The following is a 27,740-nucleotide window of genomic DNA, read 5'->3' as shown; positions in this document are numbered from 1 at the left end:
GATTTAACCATGAATCTCGGGGTTTTGTAGTTTCTTAATTATACTTGAAAAATTAAATTGGTGCTTGTTTTGGGGGTTTGGATGGAGCTAGGTGATATTCAAGGCCCCTTTCAACCAAACTATTCTATGATTCTGAGGTTTTATTTGTGTATTCTACAATGAAGAAGCTTCCTTCTTAGTCTGACCAGCTTTTCAGTGTAAGAGAAAACACACAGAATGGAAAGAAACTTTGTTTAGTTTGAACATGAGGGAAGGAGGTGAGGAGATTATCACTGTACTTTCAGACAAACCTTGTGTTGCCATGTATTTTGTTGTGGATACAGCCCTTGCTGCTACTGCTGCACTCAGGAGCTCTGTTAGTGACGATTTAAAAACTGTCATGTCTGTTACATGCTAATCAGTTTCCTAACTTATTTTTGTTCCTCGTGGGAAAGAAAGTGAAAGGACCACGAGTTGCTTGAGGAAAAAATAGTCCATTCACACTAAGATCTCTTGGCTTTGAGTGGTAAGACCGATTTGAGCCAGTCGGGTTGTTGCTGCCAGTGAACAATCTATAAGGTGGAAAGCATAACTTGGTGTAAAGGACCCCAAAACAAATGCGAAGTCTTTGCTTTGTGCTATGTAACTAAGGCACTTTAATCAGAACAGTGTGCTCACATATGGTAATTGCTCATAGTACACAGAAATACACCCAATAGCTTGCACACATCAGACCTGTCTCAGCACATGCTTCAAGAGTAGCAAATAACGTGCAGTGTGTAAGTTCTTAATTTAGTCAGTAGTATCTGTCTGGCTTGGATAAGTGTGCACTCTATTAATAGGCCAGGTTTTTTTTCTAACTTGCTTGTGTCAAACACCTCACAAAATCTGATTTGTGGATTAAAGAAAGCAAATTCTGTCATTATTAAATGTGAGCAAATAATTTAGGAAAAGGTGATGCCAAACTTAAAACCACGTGTTTCAGGTAGTGTGAGGGTGTTCCCTCACATGCTTTTTTTAACTAGAAGTCGATAGCTTCTGGTTCCCAAAATTGTGCAAGCACTAGGAACTTGACCTATATAGCATTACTTCCATGTCTCCGTTTCGTTCTTGTATTGTCTTTTTGTCAGCTCCTCCTCTTTCCACAATGAAATTCTTCCTTCCTCCTTTTATAAACTAGCTTTTCCTAGTGTTTGTGCTGAGATTCATCCTGTGCACGTTGCTTGTTCTTGCTGATGTGCTCCAGGAAGCTGGCTGGGAAGCTGAGATCTGACAGAAGCTGAGGGCTCTGCTTCCTGAGTGGGGGCTGTGAGCAGCGGTTCCCCTCTGCACTGGAAATTCCCACTCTGGTTCCACTGTCTGCATGCCAGCAGCAGCTGAGGTCAAGTGGCTGGCTCTGTAGGCTGGCACATCCTTCAGGCTTCCAGTTGTGCAGCTCCATGGCTGCTGTACAGATGGTTGGGTTTTTATGATAGGGTCAGGGTGTTCAGATAAGAGTTGGAGTCATTATGCCAAATCCAAGGTAAGCTAGCATGCTGAATTGGAGTAATAAAGAAGCTGCAATTCTACTCACTTCTTATCTGTAGAGCTTTTGTTTTTAACGTAGACTTAAAAAAATTTAGGGCAAATGAGTGGTTTGTGTTACAGAGGTGTCTGTCATGTTCCCAGGCACCATTGGAGTCATTGTGGGAAATTTGGAGTGATCTCTGATATTATTTTTCTTTGGACTGCTGTGGCTTGACTGGTTCTTGAACTGTCTGTGTGCTTCTGGTGCTCATGGTGTGGTTTCAGATCCCTTTATGTTCTGAGCTCAGATAACTGAGGTGACCCTTAGGGTGAACTTCTGTTCAACTAACTTAGGGCAGTTTGAAAGCTTAAACTTTTAAAAAAAATGCTTACCAGTCCAGTGACCCCACTTTGACAAGCCAGAATGAGTTCCTCCACTGGAGGCCATATTGCCTTGCCATCTTCTTGTTGCTTTCCTTTTATACAGACTCAAGGGCTTACATCTTATTTTTATTTCACTTTTTTTAAGGAAAATGGCCCAGAAACTGCTTGCACTTGATCCTGAACGTCTTACACCTTCTCTGGGTGTTTCTTCTTTTGTTTGTTTTTGTTTTTTTTTTTTTCTTGTTTTCATGCTGCTACTGCTGTTAGGGGTACTGTACTAATGCTGAGCCCTAAGCCAATAAGGCTGGTGTGCAACAGTAAGCTGCTTGGGCACTTGTTCAGGGAAGCAGCTCAATTTTTGAATAGAAGTCTCCTGCAACAGACCTTTCCTGGAAGAGTATTGCTTTTGGCAAGTTTTAGAACAACTACCAAAAATAGGCAAAATATATTTTTCCTCTTCCCAAGTGGAAGCACAGTGGATGGGTTTTTCAAGTGCCTTCTCTGCAACATCTTTTTGGAGCGTGTGTTCAGGAGTTCTGTTGTTAATCTGTTTAAAAATTGAGATGCTTCCTATAGGGGGGAAAACTAACAAAAGTTTGGAAATTCTTTTCAGCATTAAACAGCTTTTATTCTGATAGAAGGAAATGAGTGACAGTCTTCCTGTCTTTTCCTCTGTTTCCTGTGAAGATAGAACCAAGTAAATTCCATGGAAGAGGAGCATTCCTTACCAACAGGTCTCCTCCACATGCATATATGAAAACAATTCTGCAGTTCTGTTGTTGAGGTCTACTGCTTTGGGACATTTGATGTTCTTTAAGTGTCTTCTAAAACAGCATTGCTTATGTAGTTTCTTTTGAGCAAACCATTCGCTGTGTACAAAGTCACATCACAGAATGACTTTGCATTAACAAAAAAAAAAAAAGCCAAATGGGTATAGCTGTGCTGTATTGCGTTACAGTGCCAAATAAGAGAATTCTGCCATCAGTGGTGGAGTGGTGGTTTCAGGTGTTACTTTCAGCACAGTTCTTTCGCAGTTACCTCTGCAAATTCATTTAAGGTTGTAATTTAGAGAACAAGTAGATCTGTGTAACTGTGGGGAGATTTATTTAAAAACATTGTTTATATTTAGCTGATTTCTCAAGTCTTTATTCTCTTTGAATAAAGTCATTGGGGAATGAGGTGAAATTTTATTGGTATGAAGTAGTTTGGATGATTCTGATATATTCCAGGATATTGCCAACAGAAAAATAATTTTCTGACAAGTGAAAGAATAAGGCTGTTGATTGGTATTTAGAAATTGATGCTGTGGTATATTGAACTTGATAACATTTTTCTAAGGAACGCACTTGTGTTACAGGTATCTGTTACTGTTGCCTGCTTCCCAGTAGTATCAGGCCTATCGTAGTCTCTTTCTGGGAAAGGGCCTGATGCTGTAAAACCTACTGCAGAAAAATAGACTTAGTGAGTGGAATAACCACTCACTTTAAAAAAAAAAAAAAATTTTTTTTTTTTTTAATTTTTATTCTTGGCTTGAACCCTTTTTGGAGCCCAAATTGCACAAACGGAGCATCAGTTTATCCAGAAGGATGGACTCCTAGCTGTTACAGGCTGTAGGGTGCAGTTTACACTTCAGTACATTTCTATTTCTGAGTTCATATTTTTCTAGATATTGTCCAGAGTGGTGAGGAGTAAGTTGAATCATGTGGGAGTGAGGAGCTAGTCAAGCCTTATAAGGCTTGATTTGTCTTTCCTGCAGGCATCAGGTTTGGAAGGGAAGAAATGCTCCTTTGTGGCCAGTCTAGTAAAGAAGCCATTTTCTGATGTCTGCTCCCAGCCTGGAAGATGTACTGTCTGGTTTGAGTTGTCTTCAAGGTTTTTTTAAATTGTATTATGGCAGACATGGAATTTGAGTCATGTGACTTTATGCTGATTTCAGGATTTCCATGTCTACATGCTTTTTCAGATCTAAGAATGGTGTTGAAACATCAATTGCTTGTAATCTTGCAGGATTCTCATTCATGTTTGCTGCTATTATTACTAGACAGAAGACTTCCTAGAAGACAGTCAGTGAAGTTAGTAGCATGAGGTAGCATTCTAAAACCCCAGCTGAAGCTGGGAGTTTGAAACTGAAAGAAAGATGGAAGAGAAATGCTTACTGCTTTTAGCTGTTGGTGGTAACAGCAAAAGGAGCATTGTGTGTAGATACTCTCTAGGCAAACCCAACGTTTGAAGCCTGAAACTATGGCCTGAGTACCATATGTGTATTGGATTCATCACTATAGCTCATCCTCAAAGTTTTCCTTCTTTATTTTAACTCTGTAGATGTTTTTTTTCTGTAACTGTGCTCTCAGGCTTCAGCTGTTACTAAAGCAGTTTACTTGGTACGGGTTAAAAAATGGAGAAGCTCTGAGAAAGAAAGGGTGATATGTATTGTTCATTTTTTATTTTTATTTTTATTTTTTTAGGAGGTAGGGTTTTTGTTTTTCGTTTTCTCTTTGTGTCTTTTGTTTGACCCCTTGAGGGTCGTTTAACTCAATTTCATTGTTGGATTGTATCTGGATTTGTAAGCTACTCTTCTTGTAAGGGCAGTGTGAGGCAGGCACATCTCCTTAAGCCAGCATGGTTCCTGAATGCTGTTGCTCTGCAATTCTTCCTAAGAAATCAGGTAGAAGCAGCAGTCACAGGTAAGTTTAAAAAATAAAAATAAAAAAAATCTGAGCCTTACAATTCTACTTGTTAAAGTTCTAGGTTCATTGAGTAATAACCTTTATTGCCCTACAGACAGGGAACTCTTCTGATATTTGCTGTTCTTTAATGGTCTTCTGTTTCAGTGAGTAAAATTTTGTGATTAGATTCATCAGTCTCTTCCTTCACCTCCTCCAACCTAACGCCTTCCATTAATTAGCAGCAGTTCCACAAGAGTGGTGCATATTGATTCGTGACTGTGACTTACAGGGTTTGGTATGGTGACACTTTGTCAGCAAGTGCTGGTTTGGGGGTATTTTTGGTGTGGATTTATGAATGGCACACACTTCAAATAGTGAAACCTATTGAGCCATAATCTGTTCAACAAGTTGATTCTACTGTACTATCTGGAAATAGTGTTTCCGTTCCAAGTATGTTCTTCAAATCCAAGTAATTTGTTTGTCTGTCATGCCTTCAAATTCTTGTGCTTCTCTGTTTGAGGTGGTTGAAGCATTTCATTTTTTCTTTTACTGAGATTTTGGGAGACTACTTAAGATTGCTTCAGTTGGCAAATGTTTTAGTAATAGATATAAAACTACCTTAGAACTGTTATGTAACTCAGTAGTTGATAAGTTTGAATATCTACTGAAGAATAAATGTAAACTGGTAAATGAATGGAAGAGTGCCTCTAAGGGATACCTGAGGCCTTATGCTTCAGTTACAGACACTTTGCACTGTCAGTATATTTGTCATGTATGTTGAATGAAGCTCTGCAGATGCCTATGCCGAGGTCGTGGTTGTCACAGTTCCTCACTTGCTGGCAGCTGAACAGTAAGGTGGATGAGGGATGTGATGTGCTCACAGGTAAAAGTAAATAAAAATGCTTTGTTTTTTTTCTAGCAAGGTCAGTCCTCTAAGCTAAGCTGGACTTATATTAACATTGCTGCTTATGCAGAAGGAGGCTTTATTTCAGAGTGTGGCAGAGTTTGAGAATCCAGTCCTCAGATGCTCCTGAATGTTCTGTTTATGTGGAAAAATATCTTGAAAGATGAAGTTGTAGAATATGGATTAAGTCTGTCTGTCACTGGGAGGGAAGATGTTAATACCCACCTGAGGGAAGAGTGTTCAGAAAAATTGTGATGAGATTGAAATTCTAGTACACATGTAAATAAATGGAACTTTTCTTTCTAGGTTCTCTTCTTTTGGAGTCCAAAATTAACCCGAATACAGCGTACCAGAAGCAACAGGTAAACATATTGTCTTTTCTTCACTTGTAACAGCAGTTTTTTAACATCAGAAATTGTTAGATTTATCTCTATTGCAGTTGATATTGTATGTTCTGGTACCCCCAGTGGGAAACAAAGTAGTGCTCACCATTTCTGTGCGTTCTTGTGAAGTTATCTGTCCTGCTTGCACACAGACACACACACAAAAATTTTGTGGGTGAAATGGACAAGGCACAGTTGTGACAGTCAGTAATTAGCTGAGGTTCCGGAGGTTTATAGTATCTGAAACTTAACACCATCTGGCTTTTTTCTTAATATTTCTGATACTGCAGCTTTCAATGTATTTTCTTTAAGAGAAGACTAGAATTCTTTAAAACTATACGTATGTCTTTCCTTTTGGCTTTTACTTGAAAGATGGATTTGGGTTAATTCTGCTTCAAAGCGTACCATATTCATCAAAGTAACTTCCCAGCTGTAGCCTGCACCTCACTTCAGTTATTTAAGACACACTTTGTGAGGCTCCTGAAGAATGCTCTGTAGGTGGATGAGGAGAAGTGGACTGTAGGTTGCTGATCTTACTGAGATGGATGCTGCAGAGTACTCTTAGGGACTGAAAATGCCGAACCAAATTGTGTTTTGTTGCCCGTCTTGTCGTCATCTCAGACTGCTAAAATCCTGTCAGGTGCACGGGGCATTTTAAACTGTTTAAGCTGAAGACTGAGAAGTGTTTTCGTAGAAGCATGGATGCAGTTCAGTTTTGCTTGCAGGCAGTTGCAGCGGTTCACTGGCTACAGCTGTCTGTAGGCTTGCATGCTGAAAATAGTAGAACCAGTCTGGGTTAAAAGCACCCCTTCTTGGAAATATTTTGAGTTTACTCTGTATCTGCTCCTTGATATAATTCATCACACACGATATAAACAGTCAGTACTGAACAACTGATAAGGGCAGCGTGGTGTGGAGAATCGATTGCAGGATGTAAGTAAGGACAAGACCAGCAAAAATGCTAAGCAAACTAGCTCTTAGTTGTAATCCTCCCTGGCTTGAGGTCATGGTTCTGTGACAGAGTAGCTCCAGCTTTAGGACTCCTAAAATAATGTTGACTATCTCACAGCTTTGTGGCATAGAGTGCTAATCTAAAATAAACATGTTTTGCTGGTTCAAATCTGCTCAAAGAGCTTTGAGGGGCTAACTTTGTGTCAACAGACTTTGTCAGATCAAGCGTGAAGCGTCCTCAAAGTAGGCATAAAATTGTAAGATCAGTGTAAACCACCACACATGCTTGTCAGTACAAACTTCTGCTTATTGCTAGTCGGGGCCGAGTGTGTATTGTAATCTAGAGCTGAACAAATCTGATACTGATGATTGCAAAAACATGGCTAGAGAAATAAAAATGTTAAACATGAGTCTGACCTACCGGACCAGCACTTTATTTGTTGGAAAATGGGAAGTGCCAGTCCTAAAGCTTCCAAATGCTATGTGGACAGAAATTGATAGACAGTTTGTTTTCACTGTTTAAGCAGTGCAGCCTTTCATTGAATTCAGGTTTCTACTCTGAGCCTTAGAAATACCAAATCTTTCTTGGTGTGTGTAGTAAGCCTACTTTGCAGCACATTGTTTTTCAAGTAAAGTATACACATCCTTTTGCTCAGTAAAAGCCAAGTTCATAATTTAAACATGATTCCATGTGATCTGGGGTTGGAGTGTAGCTGCTGTAATGAGCTGCTTCTTTCCAGCTGTGTTCCTCACAATTCTGAACTGTCTAAACTCACTAAAACAAAAGAAAATCGACTTTATTACTCCAGACAAGTTTTCTGATCTGGTTTTCTCTGTCAATCAGCAGAAGTTTTAAATCAGCTCGCACAAGATCCACTGATGGAACTGTGCAGCTATACATTGAAATTGTTCTTACCATGGCAACTTTAGCATGTGGCATTTTGGTATATGATGGAATGAGGAGATGAGTTCTGACTTTCATCCAGGCTGACATGAAGCTTGTAAGAAGAAAGTCTTCTACTGAACCTGATTTGTGGTTGGAAGGAATGAGAGGTATGATAAATAAGTGTCTAGGGAGTATTTCCTCTGTCAGTTACTCTGAGTTCTTCAGCATGCATACCAACATCTTTTGTGATGAACAGTGAAGGTTTTTTTCTACTAATATAAGCACCTTCTACCTATTCTGCCGCACTATTGCCAGCATGAAACAGATTGTTTCTTGGATTGCAAACATGAGTTATGTAGTCAGGGTTTACATATGTGTTTTATAGTAACTGCCCAGCTCAGATCTTTGTTTGTAAAAATAATGATGAAGATCTGAGTAGAAGTTTGCTTTGCTTCCTCCTGTCTCTTGGCATGTAAAACATCCATGGAGACTGCAAAAAGCAAAGGAAAACACTCTGCGAATCTGAACTTCCAGTCAAAACTTATCAAATTGTCTGCTTTAGATTTCTTGTTTTTTAGGATTGTAAGCAGTGCTTGCTACTTATTTTGGCATATTCAGGTTTCTGTTTGGATATAAATATGAATATAAATGGTGGTAGGTATAACTGCCCACTCTTTTCCTTTGGAGAAGAATTCTGGGCAAATCTTGAGACCTGCTCTGGGGCTGCTGCTTTTGGTAAGTCAGCATAGTGCTGAGCTACGTCAGCTTGCACAGCCTGCTCCCCAGGCTTCCCAGACAGCCTGCTATCATGAGGCTTAGCATAACTCAGGACAGTAAGAAAGCTCGAGGAAATTAACATCCCATGGCTCCAAAACAAGGACTTATTAAGTAATATTTGCAGGCAGAACACTTCTAAACTGAAAATAAAGTTCATTAGAACAGCCACTTGTATTCCTATGTGTTATCATTTTGTAATGTTAATACCAACAAAACATGTAATGGTACAACAACTTTATGAAATATACTGGATTTAATTCTGTAGCACACAGCTTAAAAGAAATTTCTGTTTAGTAAGTGGGTTTTAGCTACAGTATGTGGCACCTGGTCTGCATGTTGTATGCTCAGTTTTCTTGTTCTGTTGTGTGTGTGTATATATATATAATTTAAACATTAACTTTTTTTTATATATATATATATATATATATACACACACAAATTATTTTCTGTATTTACTTTTAATAGTAATGTCCTGGTAAAGTCTTTTTTTTTTCTAAAGACTTCTGTTTACACTGCTGATTTTTTTTTAATGCTGTTCTCAATTTTTTTTAAAGGTTAAAATGATATAATTTGGGGGTGTTAGTAGTCACAGAGAGGCTGTTCTCAAACAAGTGTTTCTTATTCAATAAAAAGAATCTTGCAGTTGTATTTTAGGACATTACACATCTTCCTATGCAGCCTTAAGGGGGAATTTATCTGGAGAGAAAGCTGATAGGAGTGTGAAGTCAAGAATGCGCTTTAATACACTTTGATAGTGCTTCAGCAGTTGAACAGTAAGACTTATGCCATCCATGTACATCTTGTAGCCCAGTGATGAAGTTGCATCCTTTCTGTGCCTCAAACAAAACTTGAGTTACTTACAGCTTACATCCACATAGTCTTGTCTTTGTACCACAGTCTTTGGCGTCTCATGTCCTGTGCTTTGGCAGTCATGCTTTCAGTTCCTCACAAGAATACAAAGCTTAAATTGATCCGGAGTACTGCTTACTGGCTGTGTAGCTGGAAAGAGTCTACCCTTGGATGATGAAGATCAAACTTGTTCACCACAAAGATGCATTTGAAAAGAACCAAAAACAACTGTTAGAATGCTCAGAGAAGATGAACTTCTGATGCTTGCTGTCAAAAGCAAGCAAACCAACAGCAGAACTTTCAATAAAACTTGTGATTATTGCAGCAGTGATAGTAAGGAAGTGTGTGTTTTTGCGGGGCGGGAGGAAGAGAGAGAGGGCTGTGACTGCATGCAGTTGGTTCACTTATTTTAAGTGGATGATCAAATGTTCTTTATCTTGACAAATTTTCCCATGAACTCTATTATTTTGCTGGATATGGCTGCTAGGCCAGTGAATTGAGGCTCTGTTATGGAACGAGTAAATTGACTTTATTCATGTAATTGACGCATGGAAATGCAGCTGTGAAGCGGCAAACTGGAGAAGTCAATTCTGACTGTTGGAGGCTCTCCTAGAAGCTAACAGAAAACATTTTGCTGGAAGTCTGAATGTGGCCTTGATGTGTTACTCCAATTTTGGAGATAACTAGTTAGCACATGCAGGTAACCAGGTTCTGCATGAAGAAGTGCATAAAACCCAATTCTGAATTAGCTTTGTATTACATTAATGAGGTGAGACTTTTTAACGTGAGCACTTTGCTGCAGCCTACCATCATAGCTGTGTATGTGTAACTCAACAAACCTGGGCAGTGCCAGTAATTTATTTCATAAGCAGAAAGTTGGGGACTGTACTTCCACTACTTTTGCAAGTAGTTGAATAGCAAGATTCTAAGAAGTGGATTGTCATGCCATTTGAAATGTAGGCTCAGCAGATAAGGCAAGCTGGCCATCAGGCTGTCCAGGAGAGTAGAAACAGCCTTACTCTGAACTTCCAGTGGGTCATAGGCCTAAGGCACTTGAGGGCCAGTAGAAAGGGATTCGTTCATTCTTTTTAAATAAAAAAAAATGATGAAAGACTTTCTAATTTGGGGCACAGTTACTTCTAGATAGTAGCTGCAGTCTCATGGGGGTGGATAGTAGATAAGTAAGCATTCACTTTTTTTTTTTTTTAATATATTTTCACTGCTAACAAAAAAGTGCTTCAGAGGAGAAATAAATTTTCTTGTTCCTTACCACGTTAGGAAGGAGATCTGAAATCAGTCTTCTAGCAGAAGCAAGCAAAGATACTGGTTACTCTTGAATTTCTTTCTATGGAAGTCCAGGGCTTGCTTTGGAGAATGTACGAATGCAGTGCGACGTGCTAGTCAGCCTTCCAACAGTTGAATAAAACTGATCTGATGTCTAATGAAAACATGACTGCTGATTGATTTGAGATTGGTAGTGTGCATTTAATCACCTCTCTGTTAAGGAAAACAATCTTTTGGGAAATAATTATTTCAAAAATAAAACAATTGGCAGATATTAAGCCCTGGCAACTTAAATAAATTACCACTGTTTGCTGGCTTAAACTGTTGCGGAAATATTGTTGAAGGTTAGTTTTTGGGAGTGAAATCTCAGGTGAAGATGTAGCTCATGGTAGTGGCTCTTTGAAAACCCGGCGTCCTCTTTTTCTAACCCACCAGAGCTTTCTCCAAGCATACCTAACAGAGCCAATTAACAAGCAGCAGAGAAATGCCAAATTGAATTTCAAAAGTTTTGACTTAGGCTGTATGTTTATAAGAGCACCAAAAAAATGAAACTCCCCTGGAATCTTTTTATGAGAATGTTGAGTGTGGGTCTTCTAAAAAGAGCCCATGTTTAGAATTCTTGCTTAAGATTTAGAATTGTGGATTGTTTTTAAGCAATCGTAATGAGCAATAATGTGAAAGTGAAGATGAAATTCTGTAAACTGTTTTAAGGCAACAACAAATTTTCTCTGTGCTAAGGTAATGATGACACATCCAGCTGGCACCATTGTCAAAATATTGTTGTAAAGCACCAAGTGATTTTCATGCTTGGAACGGCGCACTCAACCGTACATAAGAAGTTTCCCAATTGTCATAGTATTTTTTTCAAAAATGTTGCCAAGTGCTCTAATGCGTCTGGAAAGATGTGAGGAGTAAGGATGCTAGGATTCTTTCACAGCATTCAGTATTAAAAATTTTGATGATAAAATATCTGTCTTTCTTTTATGACTCAACACAGCATATCTAGGGTTTAACATTTTTCACATTTAAATTGTGTTTGATGGCAAGGCATAAAAACAAATTTCATTTCGAAGTTCATTTTAGTTATCCCATTCACTTCCTTGTCTTAGATACAACATTTTCTATATAATGCAGAAAAAATGGGTACCTTTTTGACCAGTCTGAGCCCAAACGGCTTTCTGAGCAATCTAAGATTGGGGATTTTATGTTTATAGTAAGGCAATTTGCAAAGCTCATCTCTTTGTATCTTTAATCAATAGCTAATGTTAATACGGGCATTTAGGCACACTCTTGTTTCTTGGGATGGAAGAAACTGTCTTAAGAAATTTCAGACGCTTTGGAAGTAACAAGGCAATGTTTGGTGTTCAGAAGCAATGTAGTCCTGTCCCGTAACTGAGAGATGGACAGCAATTGATCGACTCAAATTGCACTGTTACACAATTGCAGACCTTTTAGGAACATTCCCTAAAATAAAACAAGCAGAAAGGGGGCTTTTATTCCTGATTTTTGTCTGAATACACCTGGAATTTCTTTTGGTCACTTTCCTTTAAAATACATGCAGAAGTTTTGCACTGCTTTTCTTTTTGTGATTGTAATCTGTAGAGGTTCTATATAGTTAGAAGATACGGGTTTTTACATAGGGAAGTAGATGAAGGTTTCTGTGTACAGAAATTAAACTTTGAATTGTATGTTACGCAAAACTGCAGTGCGTTTTTCACTTTCTTGTGCTTTCTTTTTACAGCCCCTTTCAGACAAGAAAAGGCATAGAAACAAACATTCTCTTATGAAATAATCCAGAAAGTAGCAATTCATAAATTCTGTTGAGGCACTGACAGTAATCTATAATATGAAATCCTTAAGTGCTAATAAGACAGATGAATACTTTGAAGTTGTTAACGTTGGGGACTGGAAAATATTTTTCCAATATTAATAAACTAAATTGGAAGATTATTTTTCTGCAGTTCACTTTGTTCCTGCAGTTCTTAGCTTTGCTATCCAAAGAAGTAATGAAAAAGAATCAGACTTTGTAGAGATGAAAAAGTACAACTTGAACTTCCATGCATCTTAGTAGATCTTGTTTAAGACAAAAGTATTGCTATGCTATGGCCGAATAGTCTTTTACTTCTGTGGGCATAGTTTTCAAACGTAACCTTACCCATATTTCTTTCAGTTCACTCTTCCTTTTTCTGTCTTCCTTCCATTCTTCCTCTTCCCAGTGTAAAAAGTCTTGTGTTGGTTCAATGCTGGCTTCTATTCAGAGACTCGTAGCTTCTGTTCATTTGACTGACAGCAGTTAATATAAATAATGCTGCCCTTACTGATAAGAGGTTGGTCTTGAAAACCACTGCACTACCAACACTGATGCTAGGTTCAAGTTTTAGCTTTTGATCCTGGTGCATAGGATGCATACTGTAGTAAGGTACAGACTGTTTGATAAAGTAACCATATGTGAAGATACATCCATGTTTAGTGACTGGCACAACTTTAGTTTTTTTCTTACCCCTTTAACCGCCTTTGTTACTTTGTTTTTTTCCTTTTGGGCCTTCACTTCCAACATTTTTGTAAACTTACTTCTTGTACTCTTTATGAGTCAGCAGAATTAGATGCTGTCAATCTGTCATTACCAGAGTATTTGCACCATGACCTGTGTTGCAGAGAATAAACTATTAACGGTGACTTTCTTCCTTTCGTATTTTGGAGGTGGTCTTCCAAAATCCCTTTCTTCTCTGTACCACCCCCTCTTTAGCCCTTTGGAAATGGAAAGGTAAACTATTTGCCATTTGGAAGGTAAACCCTTCAGTGCTCTGTGGCAGTACAGTTGCTCTGGTAATGGCAAATTGATTATGTTGTGTTGCTTGACTGAGTTTTGATGGAGCCAGATGATCATGGTATTTAGCTATGGTTAATTTCAGGAGTTTTCTTGTAGGTGAATATTGAAATCCAAACATAAGATTTCTCTTATCTTCAGTATTCATTTTAATATTTGAATTGTATTAAGCCTAAACAATCATCAGTCTTAAACTTTATACATGCCTGGCAAATTGTAGTGCTTTTGCAAGTATTTAGAGTTAATTCCTTCAGGAATTATCACCGTAAGGAAAACCTATGTATAATGAAGCCATAAGAGTCTATTTTGTGATTCTCAATAAAATGTGTTGTCTCTTTTTCGCTAGTGAGTAAACATACATTTTAGCCTTAAGTGAAATAAAGTCATTTCTTGAGGCTGTGTGTATTTAATGTGGCAACATTTCAGCTAGCTCTTACAGGAGAACAGAAGACTTCAAAAATAAAATTTGATTCAATATATAATGCAGATTCTGATCTCTTTTGTGGATTTTTGTAAACTGACCGTTTGGTAAACTATCTTTTTCCAGGGTCAGCTTCCCCTTTCTGTATGCTGGTTTTACATGCAATTTGAGGGCTCTGATAAACTCCTGGCCTATTCAAATAAGTAAATAAGTAGATGGGAGCTTATGTTTCTGGGTAGTCAGTGTAGCTAAGCACGCTGTCAACTAACTTCAACAAATCTAGAATGAAACTTCCTTTCAGAAGTGCAGTTTGGAATGATGTGCATGGTTCAGCATCAGATGTAAGCAAACTCTTAGACACTTAACTCTGTGTATGTGTGTGTTCAAAGATCTGTTCTTGCTTAACAATTGCAGCATTTTGTAGTTCCTTCAGGCAGCTGTTCTGTGCATTCGCACAGTGTTTCCTGGGGCTTGCTAAAAAAAAGATCAAGACAGTGATTTTAACTTTCATCTTATAAATGACTGCAGTTTTGTTTGGTCCATTTGAAACAGTATAAAAAAAAGCAGTGTTAATGGTGCTGTGTCTTATCAGAGGATACACTGAGGTGAATGTGGATGTTGCAGATGAGCCTTTTGAGATTAGCAATTTTATGATTGCATGAATTGTGAACTAAAACTTTCCAAGTTATTTTAGAAGTTACTTATTCTGACTTATGCAGAGATGTTTTTAATCCAAAGAATGAAAGTAGGATGATTACATTTGCTCTGTAATACCGTCTTGTTGTAATCAAGTATCAAGCTATCCTTACTTTAAAATTTTACTCTTTAAGCATTGTTTGGTCTTGGAAAATATAACATAAATCGCCTGAAATGAAAATGCTCCTCCTCTTTTTACAGGATACCTTGATTGTGTGGTCTGAAGCTGAAAACTATGATTTGGCACTTAGCTTTCAAGAAAAAGCAGGCTGTGATGAAATATGGGAAAAAATATGTCAGGTAAGTTTGATAAATGAAAGACAGAGGCACCAAAATAATTTTGTGTTCAAAATTTGTAGTCTATTCTAATAGGTGAGTGTGCGCAGAATAGATAGAAAATGAAAACAGAAATGCCCTTTTTTCCACCTTCTCCAAATTTTGCATGTTTGAGTATGAAAACTTGCCCCCAGAAATCCAATATGAACATTTTTTTTAGAGCTTTTGCATATAATTTTGCTCAACTTAACTTTGTAGATCTCTTAGCTTCTGAGGAGGTGTAGCATCAAACTGAGTGCTCAGCAAGTTTCCTAACAGTCTGAAAATTAACTTTTTTTGCTGCTTGACTAGGAGGGAAAAAATTCCTTCTAAGCCTTTCTTGTAGAGAGAAGAACGTGCAAGTTCTTAGTTGATTTTGTAATGTATTTCTTATGAATTTCACTATAATTTTTATGTTTCTTTGTCTCCATTTTTCATTCTTCTGTCTCACTTATCCTTCCAGTTCATGTGAGGGCAGTATTGACTTTCCCAAGAGAAACTCACATAAACATGACACTGCTTCTGTTGACTGTCAGGTTGTGAAAGAATGATTTTGTAGTTGAAGTAGGAGACAGCTCTTTATGTCTGTGTTATCACCTCAGAGCTATAATTCTTATGGTTTAAAGAATCAGGCAGTTCCTATGTAGCATGCAGACATTTTAACATGTGCTAGTTAACTTACAGTGTTTTACCACTAGAAGTTGCTGTCTATGTAGTGACTGAAACAGTATTGTTAGGGGCAACGTGCTCAGTTATTAAATACTGACCAATACCCAAAAGAATTTAGTCAGTATATTCACTGATAGTGGTTCAGTTTGTCATTTATTGGTTTTGTTTTTATTTTATTATTATTATTTTTAATTCCAAGCCTTGCAACTTTTCTTAATTGCTATGTTACATTAGGTGGAATTTCTCTAATTTTTTCCTAATAATTCCTTCCTTACACGTTCCCTCTTTGTGCTGTTCAACTACTACATAATTCTCTCGTCCTGTAGCTTAATTTCTCTGAGTTCAGAAATAAAGCAAAAGAAATCAGGCTTCATGACTGGTAGTGGCTAGATTCTTTTTTAACTCCTGAGTCTTTTCAATGCTTTACCACTTTTGTAAATAAGTATAGAAACATTTTCAAGAACCTCAGCAGTTAAAGGACCACAAGTTGGGGGCAGAAACAAAACAGGGGAGAGGGGAAATTGTGTTCTTGGGAAACACCCAGATAAGAAACCCAGCTTCCTTAGCCTCTAAATAAAGAGCTAGTATTTTTGTAAGAATCCAGTTTCTTCACAATAGCATGGCCTCAAAACAGGATGTATTTTTGTCTTGTGTACTTGTAAGATCTTACGCTTCCTCAGTTGTTACAGCTTTTTCTTAAAGGAAAACTTTGATACCACTTACACTGTAAGTGGTTGATGGTGAAGAAGCAGAATAAGTGGCCTTCAGCAGCACTCTGGATTTTAATATATGTGTAGGCTTGCTGTTAGCCATGAATATTACTTCTCCCAGATTTTTTTTTTTTTTTTGCTGATTTGCAAGTTTTCTGCCCTTTAATGTATCTGCATTTCTGGATTTGACACACAGATACTACCATTAAGATACAGTTAAAGCTGAAGCACTCTGGTGCCCAAGCCATCTGTCTTAGTTTTTTTTAACTAACTTGTACTTCGCATAGTTTTGTGATTGTATCTTCAGAGATCTCTTTGCAGATCCCTTGCTTTCTTCTTCTGAGAGCTCCAGATTTTTACTGCTCATTTGTAAATGTTGGTTTGGGGTTTTGTGTTTTTGAGAGCTTTGTAGATATTACCTTGGATTCTTTGCCTCTGTTGAGTGCTTAGGAAGTGTATAACAGATTTTGACTTGCAGCTTGCTCTCTTGTCCTGAAAATGTTAACAAGACTGGCCTCCCTACTCTGAGCTTGCAGAAGCTATGAGAAGCATTAAGAACAGATAAACAACCTTAGTTGAACATTAACAGCTATCACTGCAATAATGTAATGCTGGTTTGCATTTGAAAATTTATCTACAGAGAATAATGAATGGAAGTGAATAGCCTAACACAGTCATCTATTGAAATGTTGTGATCCCTACTAGTCATTATGACTTTCTTTTTGTATTTGAAATACTCCTGGTTTTTGTAAAGCGTTCTGTCTGAAGAAATCTTTTTATTATCTCTTACCTTCCAAACCAGCTTTGCTCAACGTGAAACATACATTTGTGCTGCTATTTTGAGTATACAAATGAAAAGCACGTGGCCTTTGAAATGGTATTTTTTGAAAAAACCTTGTAGTGGTAGTGAACATAAAACTTCATTTTTTGCAAACGTGTTGTTTTATAGGTTCAAGGCAAAGACCCCTCTGTCGATATTACTCAGGACCTTGTGGATGAGTCTGAGGAAGAACGTTTTGATGATATGTCATCACCAGGTCTTGAATTGCCATCTTGTGAATTAAGTCGACTAGAAGAAATTGCGGAACTTGTGGCGTCTTCACTGCCTTCGCCGTTACGCCGTGAGAAACTTGCGCTAGCACTGGAAAATGAGGGCTATATTAAGAAGCTCTTAGAAATTTTTCATGTGTGCGAAGACTTGGAGAACATTGAAGGACTACACCACTTATATGAAATTATCAAGGGAATCTTCCTTTTGAACAGAACTGCACTTTTTGAAGTCATGTTTTCCGAGGAATGTATAATGGACGTAATTGGATGCCTAGAATACGATCCGTCGTTATCACAGTCACGGAAACACAGGGAATTTCTGACTAAAACAGCGAAATTTAAAGAGGTGATTCCTATATCTGATCCAGAGTTGAAGCAAAAAATACATCAGACGTACAGAGTACAGTATATTCAAGATATGGTCCTACCCACTCCCTCAGTTTTTGAGGAAAATATGCTATCAACACTTCATTCTTTCATCTTTTTTAATAAAGTGGAAATAGTTGGTATGTTACAGGTAAGTGTAAGAATCTCGCTGTCTCTTTATTTGCCCTCAGACAGAGAAAGTTGTTAATATTTCCTGGAAATGCTGAGTTGCTTCAGTGAAACCTTCAGTTATTCTGAAAGTCATTTTGAAATGCTATGTAAAGAAAAGGCATGGAATTTGAGTACCAAGCTCTTAGATCTATGTTTTTAAATTGCAGATTTTGCACTGTGTTCTTTTTAACTGATGATTTAAATGGAGCAAACACGTAGAATTCTCAGCAGACTTGCTTAGAATGAATAGTTCTGTTTGCATTTTGAAGGATTGGTTTTGTAATTTTTTCTTGTATTTTGGGACTTTCTTGGCACTACACTTGATGATTTTACCATGCCAAAAACAAGATAGAATTTCATGTGAATTTCATAAATGTGATCTCATGCCAATACATAACTGTTTCTAATTTTGAAATTAAGGAATTCAGTTGTTTGGAAAGCATAGTTCAGAACCTAATACTGCCATAGTGCTTGAATGTTTTCTTAGTTTGTCTTCTAAGTCCCTAAATAAGACTGCATGAAATTATAAGTTTTCTGTGATGTGTTACTGCAAGTATGAAGAGATTATGTGTAACCGATGCTTTAGATTTCTTACCTACACATCCGAAGGGTTCTGCACCAGCACATGAAATTCCTCACCTGTCAGTAGGTGGTGCATCTTTCTGCTGGGAGCTTCCTAGAATTTTCAAAAAACTCTGTAAATTATTGCAGCTCATGTATTTTGTTTGTACAGATTGATTATCACTATCATATTTCTCCTAATTTTTAAAGAACAAAAATTCTTTGTAGGGGCTTTCTGATCTGGAGCAATGGACAAAATGCCGGATGCTGCTAATTAAGTGAATCATTTTAATCGTCAGTTGAATCTCAGTGTGCACACTGTTTAATTTCCCTGAAAAAATACAAGAAAAAAGTGAAGAATGCACTTGAAAGCTCATGTTGCAAATCAGTGTCAAAACTAGTTCCTCTGCCTTTCCACCCACCACACTTAGTTATCAGAATGCTGATCTTACTGAACCCAGTTGCATGAGCCTGAATCTGTTGTGTCCACCCAAGGAGTATTTGGTAGGCAGCCAGATACACAGGGCATGTACCCAGGCCTGGCAGCTGAGGCACATGCCTTGTGGAAGGACTGTCATTTGGTGGAATAGCCAGGCAGAGCACCTAGGGACTATTGACTATTGCTAGGCTTCTTTATATCTGTACGTGTGTCCTTGATGAACAAAAGCACAACATTCACCTGTCTAAAACACTCAGAAAGCCTTTGTCATCTGATGGTGGCTGGTTTGTGAAAACATTCAAACCTGACATTGAAAAGGCTGAAAAAGATGCAGTTAAGATGTTTCCACTTGAGAATCCAGTATGACTAGTGTCTCTGTAATACCTTTACCTCCTTGCAAGAGTTGCTAAAAGCTAAGTGCTGAGGATGATGCTTGTGGAGGAGGGTGATTATTGTGGGTGTCTTCATGTCAGTGGCTGCTGCTGGCTTTGGAATGTTGAAAAGGAAACGGGGAGCTAGAAAGGGGACCTGATGCTGTAAAATCAGAAAGGGCATGCTTACTGGGAAAAACTGAGGGTAACTTGATATAGTGACTGATTTGTTTGTTGTTTCTTTCTGTTAAAATCTGTCTTAGTTTGAAACGTGGAGGGTAAGCTTGGATTAAAATACAAAGATTTAGTGTGATTGCAAAACTTGTCAGTTGCAGTTTATAGATGGAGTAGTGGTTCCAGTCTGATTTTGATTTGTTGTGTCACTGCAAATGTCTGAACCTTATCTTCTACTGTTATCTGAGAATGAGGTACATACCCTTTGGAGTAGAGCAGAAGAATTGGCATTGCACAACTTTAAAAGTAAGATAAATATTTCAAGTTGTTCAGGTGCTTTCTACAGATTGTAGGAGCCTGAGTGGTACCAGACAAGGCGTAAAATACACCCATGGTATATTGTATTTCCTGGTCCTTCTGTAATACACCTCTTAAAACACTGAGAGGGATCTCTGTAGTATATAAATAAGAGTCTGTTTGACAGAAATGTTGCTGATAATTCTTGTTGTTGAGGGAATTAAAAGAGGATATCATAAATTATAGGAACATTACATTTCTAAGAGATTAAAAGACTTGATTGATTTTTTACATACTTGAGTGCAGCTGTAAGCCATGGTTTAAATCTGTTACCTGATAGCATGTTGAGTTGCGTTTTTGTCTTTCTCCCCTTTCTCCATCTCCCACAGTCCCTGTATAGAAATGTATATTGGTCCTTCTCATTTCTTTATAAATAGCATAATAGATAAATGCTACTCTGAGATAAGAATTAAAAGACTGCTTTTATTCATTTAGCTTCTGTAACTAACTTTTAAGGTATTTCTTCTTTTAGTGTGTGGTTTAATGTGTGCGTCTGTAGCTGATAATATCACAGTACTTCGATGAGGGCCTTAATTCATGAAAGATGTAAAGTTTTCTTTGTCTACTTTCTGGCCACTGGAGTTCCTGGCATTCGCAATTTTACATCTTGGGACATCCCACTGCTCACTAACCATATGTATGTACATAAAAACATGTTTATTTTGTAACTCTTGATTCTCATGATTATTTGAAGTGTTCCTGAAATGCATTGTGATGGTTTATTGGGAGACGCAGATGAGTCTCAGGTCCTTACTTAGTTGATGTGTCATACAAGCTTGGTGTGCTTCTGCTGTTAACTTTAGACTGGCTGTTCAGGACTGAGACTGTGACTGAGGAGTTGTCTTCAGTAAGTTTTATGTCTCAGATTAGAAGTGAAGTCTTCTCCATGAGTAATTGTTAGCCTGTGCCTCCTGTGTATGCGACTGGATTGCCTTGTGTTCTGTTCATTTCTCTGAAGGAAGGGAGAAGGAAAACTATTACTTCTGCCATGAAAATATAAGCTCTGAAAGAGCCTCTTTTGCATCAGACTGCGTGGTAACTCAAGTGTACTCAAGCATACCTTGGTAATGGAAAGGTGACAAGAAATTTGAAGGAGGTGGTACAGGTTGTGCCCTGTGCTTTTTGACAGGCCAGTTGATTTTACTCAGAATTTATCAGTGTTCTACTTAAGGCATTTGATGTCCAAATAGGACTCCATTGAAGGTCAACTTTTCAACTGTAATTCGTTAATTCTGTGAAGATACTTGCTTCCTTTTGCTTTCTGTGGTAAAAAACTTTTGCACATCCTGTGGCAAAACTAAGAACAGAATTGGTCACTTTTAGTACTTATGTTTACGAACTGTATTCCTCCTTCATTAAGGTTAGTTTTGCCATAATCGTTACAAAAACACCCTGGTGGACTTTTTGTAGAAGTAGAGGTTAGTTTATTTGTGATGTGATGATCTTAATATCCATCATTTCAAGTAACTTTGTCAAGATGTCACTTGTTGGTCATGATGATAAACCCGTGATAACAGCATTTCTGGTCTTCAGAATTAGCTGCTGTTGAGTCCTACACAGTTACAGGTTTTATGATACAGAAGATATGAAAGAGGTATATAACGTTTTTTTCCAATTGCAGCCCCTCCTAATATGTTCTCAGTGCTTGGGGCCCAGCCTCTTCTAGTCTAGATGTCTTAGCCACCAAGGAGCTTTGCTGAAACATGGAGCTCACCAAGTGTTAAGAGTAGGGGTGGGACAGGTAAGTGGTGTTTCTTACTTTATATGACGCTCTTTTGCAGTTTTAAAAATACATACTAATGTTCATACTGGAGGTCACCAGTTCCTTTCCCTTTGTTTTATTAACTAGTTCTTAAAAAAAAACAACAAAAACTCGCAAAACTGCGCCATAGAGTGAGCAAACACTATTTCCTTCCATTCTCTCCCCCCTTTTCTCAATGGCGTGCTCTCTTTGCCAGCAAGATCCTGTGGTGTTTTTAATTTCCAGAATACAGACTGATAGTAGGCTCACTTCGTGGTTATTCAGACTCTACGGTCTTTTATTTTTAGGAGACTGGGGAGTGTAAAGGGAAGATTCGATATCTATTAAAATAATTCATGTGCCTACCAGAACAGCAATCACATGACATTACTGGTAAATCAGCTTCTGTAATTACAGAAATGACATTACTGACAGTCCCACACCCTTTTCATTAACTAAAGGATTGAAAACATTTAGGTATATCTCTATGTTTTATTAGGTGTCTGTGGTAATAAGCTGGCATATAATAATAGTGCTTTTACAGAGAGTTGCTTTCTCTCAGCAGAAGCCTGGGGATGTAAATGAATTGTCTGTGGGTGTTTGGGAGGAAGAGTGGTGTCAGTGCATGTCAGCAGTTTGGCCTAAATGTGTGAGGATGGGAACATCTCCTACAAGTCAGCTGTTTTACAGCAGTTATCTGCAACTTCTCAGGAATGACTCTGGAGATCCACTTCTCAGCAAAATTTTCTTGCAGTAAAGTGTAAAAGAATGCCACCTACTGTGGGAAATGACTTTAGGGAAGAAGTTTGCCTTTGGTGCACGTGAATGATTTGATCTTCATTGAAGAAAATGATTGTTGATCTGCGCAGAAACTCCAGAGATGGTTGGGTGGCTCCTGCATCCATTTCAGCACGTTGTCTCAAGCAGAAATAGCCTATTGATAGAGAGTGAAGGCATGTGTGGGAAGACAGCATGAGATAAAGGAGATTGGAACATTTTAAACTGTGAAGTCTTCTGGTGTGGTTGCAGAAAGGGAGTGTGCATTGGAAACTGTTATTTTCAGTTTGCTGGTAGTATTTTATGAAACTTACACTTTCTAGGCTGAAATATTGAAAATGAATATGGAGATGGGAAATGGGATGGAAACTGCTCCTTTTTCAGCTTAGGTTTTGCTCAGTTTCTTGTATATTTGTATTGTTTTATGTTTTGAGAAAGGAGTGGTTTTTAATTTATGTGCAATCTCAGGCATGAAGTGTCTGATAACTGAAAATTAACTGTACTTCATACTATAATTTATAGTTAATGCTTTTTTAAGTGACCTTTGGGAGGAAAGTATTTCTTTGAAAGTTTATTCACAAATACCCATAGTGCTCTTTTGAGCATGTGTGATCTTCCTTCATCTGGGGGTTTTCTCCTTTTTGAAACACAGAAATGACTGACTGGATATATGACCTGGCTTAATTTGTCTTCATGAAGCATACAGAATCCTAGGAGCATCTGTTCAGATCCTGCAGAAGCAAAAGTGAATATTCTTAGTGTTTGGCATATGGATAGTTTAAGTGTTGCGTATGTAATAATTTGTGTACATGGGGAAAAATACAGCTAGATTGTAATTACCATGCAGGCTATCTTTTGCAGCTTTAGTCTACTTGGAAAACACTGATGACTTCCACAGCTTCTAATACATATCTTAACAGATTTGATATTTGTCTGCTAAGAGGCCAGATACTGCAAAGATAAATGCTTTTGCTCTGTGTTTACTTCACAGGTTTATTTTATGAAGGATTTTTCCGAGTTGGAAAAAATGAAAATGAGAAAAAATACACACTTGTGTAATTCTAGCATTTGGGGTTGGTTCTTTGTAACTTCTAAAATATGAACTCTGCTTTCATATTGTGCTTTTCCTTAGGTTGTGTTGGATCACTCACAATTGTAACGTTAGATACGTTATTCTCATCAGAAATCTTACAGCTCGAGAATCACGTGTTTTGAATGTCCCTTGTATTCACAAGTCTTCTAAAAATGTGAGGGATTTTTTCCCCATCAGTAAGGATGTGTCTGCCATTCATTAAGCATCTGGCATGAGGCTGCATCTAAATGCATTTCGGGGCTAGGACGTTACCACAAAGTTCGTAACGGGTTGTTTTTGTTTTCTTGGAGTACCCACCACTTACTGCGTGTTGGCCATGTAAGGGTGGGACATCTGGTCACTCAGTTCCATCTTCATTCCAATGAATTTAACGAGATAAGAGTTGCACTGAGACCCTCGGAGTTTAAATGGTGTTCATTTAAAAACACAATGTATTTAATGGATTTTGGGAGGGAGAAAGATAACAGTATGGGAAAAGTTGAGGGAACTGGGCTTGTTTAGCTTGGAGAAGGCTCCAGGGAGACCTCATTGTGGCCTTCCAGTACTTGAAGGGAACATATGAACAGGACGGGGAACAGCTGTTTACAAGGGTGAATAGCAGTAGGACAAGGGGGAATGGTCTTAAGCTGAGACAGGAGAGGTTTAGGGTAGGTATTAGGAGGAAGTTTTCCACACAGAGTGTGAAACCTGGAACAGGTTGCCCAAGGAGGTTGTGGACGCCCCATTCATTCAAGGCCTGGCTGGATGTGGCTCTGGGCAGTCTGGTCTGGTGGTTGGTGACCCTGCACATAGTAGGGGATTGAATCTAGGTGATCATTGTGGTCCTTTTCAACCCAGGCGTTCTGTGATTCTATGAAATGTTCCATTACTATGTTTAAAATGGAGTTGTAAAAGCCAGTGTGATTGTATATTTGTGGAGAGTTGAAAAAGGATTGCATACTGAACTTCTGCAAATTGTTCCCAAAACACCGTGTCAGCAGTGAAGGCTTTCTCAATTCCCAGTGATCAGAAGTGCCCTGTGCAAGTCGCAGCTGCTTGCAAGGCCGGGCACAGGGTGTGAGGGCTGCCTCCCGCTGCAGGCGGCCATGGCACGAGGTGGGAGGTGATACTCAGAACTGTGCTGGGGCTTCAGCCTGGTTCCATTTGCTGGGATTGGGGAACGTGTCATAGATCACTTCCTCCTTTCACATTCTGCCTCAAAACAAGTCATTTGATACTTAGATAATGCTCTGTACTTTCTTTTTTTCTGTAGAAGCATGCTCATCATGGCTCTGACGCATCTAAATGCCAAATTCCCCCCTCCCAGTGATTGTTCTGAGATATTTTTGTGATATTGAGTGTACTTCCAGGTTTTGTGGAAGAGGAGAAGGTTTTCTTTCACAGTAAGAATGGAAATGGGGATTCCACTGTCCACCTGGGCATAAGCAAGCATCTTGTTGATACTTTTGATAAATGAGATTGGTTTCACATCACCTCAAAATAGAAGTGTTTTTAAATGTACTGCTAATCGTGGAGAACTTGCATGTTCCTTGAAAGAAATGGTTGTATGCCCTGTTTTTTGTTATTTTTTGATTTGTGTAAATAACTAATGCCTCTACTGTAAGCTAATTAAGTTAACTGTAATGTCTAATTAGTTAAATATTAGAATAGAATATTTCTGAAACCATGTGATGACTGGAGAGCAGGTAGATCAACAGCTTTTCATAGCAGCTTAAATTCTTTCTTGCAATCAGTCATTCTAAACGCGTGTAAGTGTTGAAATCTGAAAGTCAGACTTTAGATTTCCCATGCTTGATCTTTCAGAGTGAATTTCAAAAAACTTCAAGTGAGGCCTGCCTTTCTCATCTCTTTTTGTTTGGTCTTTGAAGCAGTCTCAGCAATAGCACCTGAAATTATGTTCTGAAGTCATTATTTTTTTATTGTCACTGTACTGCTGGGTTACATTAGCAGAAAAGCACAGCATCAAAGCAAGATAAAACACATGGCATTTCCTAAATTTAGGTTTTGTCAGAGTGTGATGAAATGCCCTGTAGGGTAGTAGCTCATGCCAGCCTGTTTTGGATTTATATGGTACCATGTGGAGAGCCTGGGTTGATTTGTGAAGGCACTATAGCCGCACTAGCATGGCATGCTCTTGGAAATGAAGCACTTCTGTGATTCTGAATTTTATTTATGCAAGCATAAGGAAGGCAACTTTGTAGGGCTGTGGTTTGGGGATGAACAGAACAGCATGTAGTGTTACTGACTTCATAAGAAGCAGCTTAGCATTCTGGCAGCTTTATGAAAAATTTCTGGTTCTCATGCAAAGGTATCTATTGCAAGCAAGTGCTCTGTTACTGTATAAGATTAGAGAACGGATATGGGAAGGCTAATTTCTGCTTTATTAATCTTCTAGTTATTAGGATTGTAAAGCTGATGGGGAGTTAAGTGCTACTATTTCTTCCAGTCAATACAAGTCTTTAACATGCTTGCTGCTGTTAAATCAACTGCATGAAAATTAACTGAATTGACTGGATTTTCATTGCTGCCAACCAGAACGCCCGGTGAATAGTGTGTGTAATTGGAGCAGTTATTCTGATTTGGTTTTCAGTATTTAGCCTTTTCGTAACAGTGGGGAGACAGAGTCTCACCTCATTCCTGATGTTAAGAACCTTCATCACATCTTTGGTTTAGTTTTGCTGCAGAAATCTCTGACATTCCAAAGTGATATATGTGTAAGGCTGGGTATGGGATTGTGTGTATCAAATACAAGAACATTTGAAGTGAAGGTATTGTGCAGTTTAGGGGAAAGGATATTGGCCAAGGGAGAGGGTAGAGAGTCATAGACAAAATGGTGATGTCAGTAGAAGACAAAAAGAAGACAGCTGAAAGGTAATGTAAGGTATATTGTAACTGAGAGTGAAACTGATGGTAGCGGTTGTGAAAACAGAAAGACAAATATATTAATTTGTTTGGAAAATGAATTAGAAAGCTTGCTGGTATGATTAAATGCAGTATACAACTGTGTGTTCTCTTTTAACTGCAGGAGGCATGGTTTAGAAGAAATTTATATTACACTTGGATGGCTTTTGATATTGTCAAATAAACAAATGGTATTGTTTTGCATTTGTAGGAAGATGAAAAATTTCTGACAGACTTGTTTGCACAACTAACAGATGAAGCCACAGATGAGGAGAAAAGACAGGAATTGGTAAGAAATCCCTAAAATGTACATGAAACAGACAGCTGCTGCAAAGTGTTAAACCCACCTGTTTTGTTGAATTACTGACTAGTGTGGTGCTGTTGTGTTTCAGGTAAATTTTCTGAAAGAGTTTTGTGCATTCTCTCAAACACTGCAACCCCAAAACAGAGATGCATTTTTCAAAACCTTATCAAATATGGGCATACTGCCGGCACTAGAAGTCATACTGGTAAGTCAGCTCAGTTTTCTTTGTGGTAACAACTTCTTCTATCTCCAGAGTTGTTGTTTTTAAATAAGTATGACAAATTCTAGTCATGTGGTTTTCTGAAGCATTTGCTTCATTTATCTTGTCTCAGCTTGAGACTCAGCACCTTGTAATTATTGTTTAAAACTTTTAAACCAGTTACGATATGACATTGGTAAGTGCCCTAAGCATTCTTATATTTTTGTATTTTTTTTCCATTCACATTCTCATCTCATGTGCTCCTTGGTGTATAAGTAAGTAAGAAAGTAGGGAAGTAGACCAAAGAACAACGAAACCGTAAAATGTATTTACCCAGTAGCTATCAAATATACAAGAAGAAGATTAGAGTCGACTCAGTTTTAGCATACAGTTTTAATAATAGTTAGGTATGTCTTCTTGTGAATAACAAGTAAAAGCTATATGGTTTCTGATTTTCATTCTTTTGAAACCTTTATTTTAAGGAAAAAATGATTATATCTGATCTTCCAGGGTATGGATGATGCACAAGTACGAAGTGCAGCCACAGATATATTCTCATATTTAGTTGAATACAACCCATCCATGGTACGAGAGTTTGTCATGCAGGAAGCTCAGCAGAATGATGATGTAAGTAGAGGGTCGCCGTAAATGCGTGCTTCTGTTTTTTATTGAGGTTTACATTTCCTGGAGATCCTTGGTAACTGGTTAAAACAGAAATGTTTCGGGACATTTTTGTACAGAGGTTTGTTTATGTTTCCTGGAGATCCTTGGTGACTGATTAATACAAAATGCTAGTGTACAGCTAGTAGTAAAAAGGATAGTTCAAACTGGTTTTCAGTGGAGAAGAATGTTATTCTGCCTTTCCACAAAGGAGATTGTGAATGTTTTTTTAAATCCACCAAAAGCGTAGCAGAGGGCAGCCTGCTACTCATGCTGTTCCTTCTGTACTGGAAGAGAAAAAATGGAGTAGCTGGGACCTTAACTGCTGAAGTGCAGCCAAGATGGCAGAAATATGGGTGTTGGTTTCAG

At 38.1% G+C, this 27,740-nt stretch overlaps 1 protein-coding gene across 1 annotated transcript in view; it reads left to right on the top strand.

Annotated features, from left to right (window-relative positions):
* PPP4R3A (protein phosphatase 4 regulatory subunit 3A) overlaps positions 1–27,740 on the top strand; it is a 37,598-nt gene that overhangs the window by 1,170 nt on the left and 8,688 nt on the right. The window contains exons 2-7 of the mRNA XM_042867725.1: positions 5,746–5,801; positions 14,715–14,813; positions 17,157–17,774; positions 26,420–26,497; positions 26,601–26,717; positions 27,222–27,338. Of these exons, the coding sequence (XP_042723659.1) occupies positions 5,746–5,801; positions 14,715–14,813; positions 17,157–17,774; positions 26,420–26,497; positions 26,601–26,717; positions 27,222–27,338 (1,085 nt within the window). The remainder of the gene's footprint in view (positions 1–5,745; positions 5,802–14,714; positions 14,814–17,156; positions 17,775–26,419; positions 26,498–26,600; positions 26,718–27,221; positions 27,339–27,740) is intronic.

Source organism: Lagopus leucura, unplaced genomic scaffold (genome assembly GCF_019238085.1).
Source record: "Lagopus leucura isolate 7727_CA_CO unplaced genomic scaffold, USGS_WTPT01 Super-Scaffold_1, whole genome shotgun sequence".
In the NCBI taxonomy this organism is placed as follows: Eukaryota; Metazoa; Chordata; class Aves; order Galliformes; family Phasianidae; genus Lagopus; species Lagopus leucura.
This window is presented reverse-complemented; position numbering and strand designations above follow the sequence as displayed.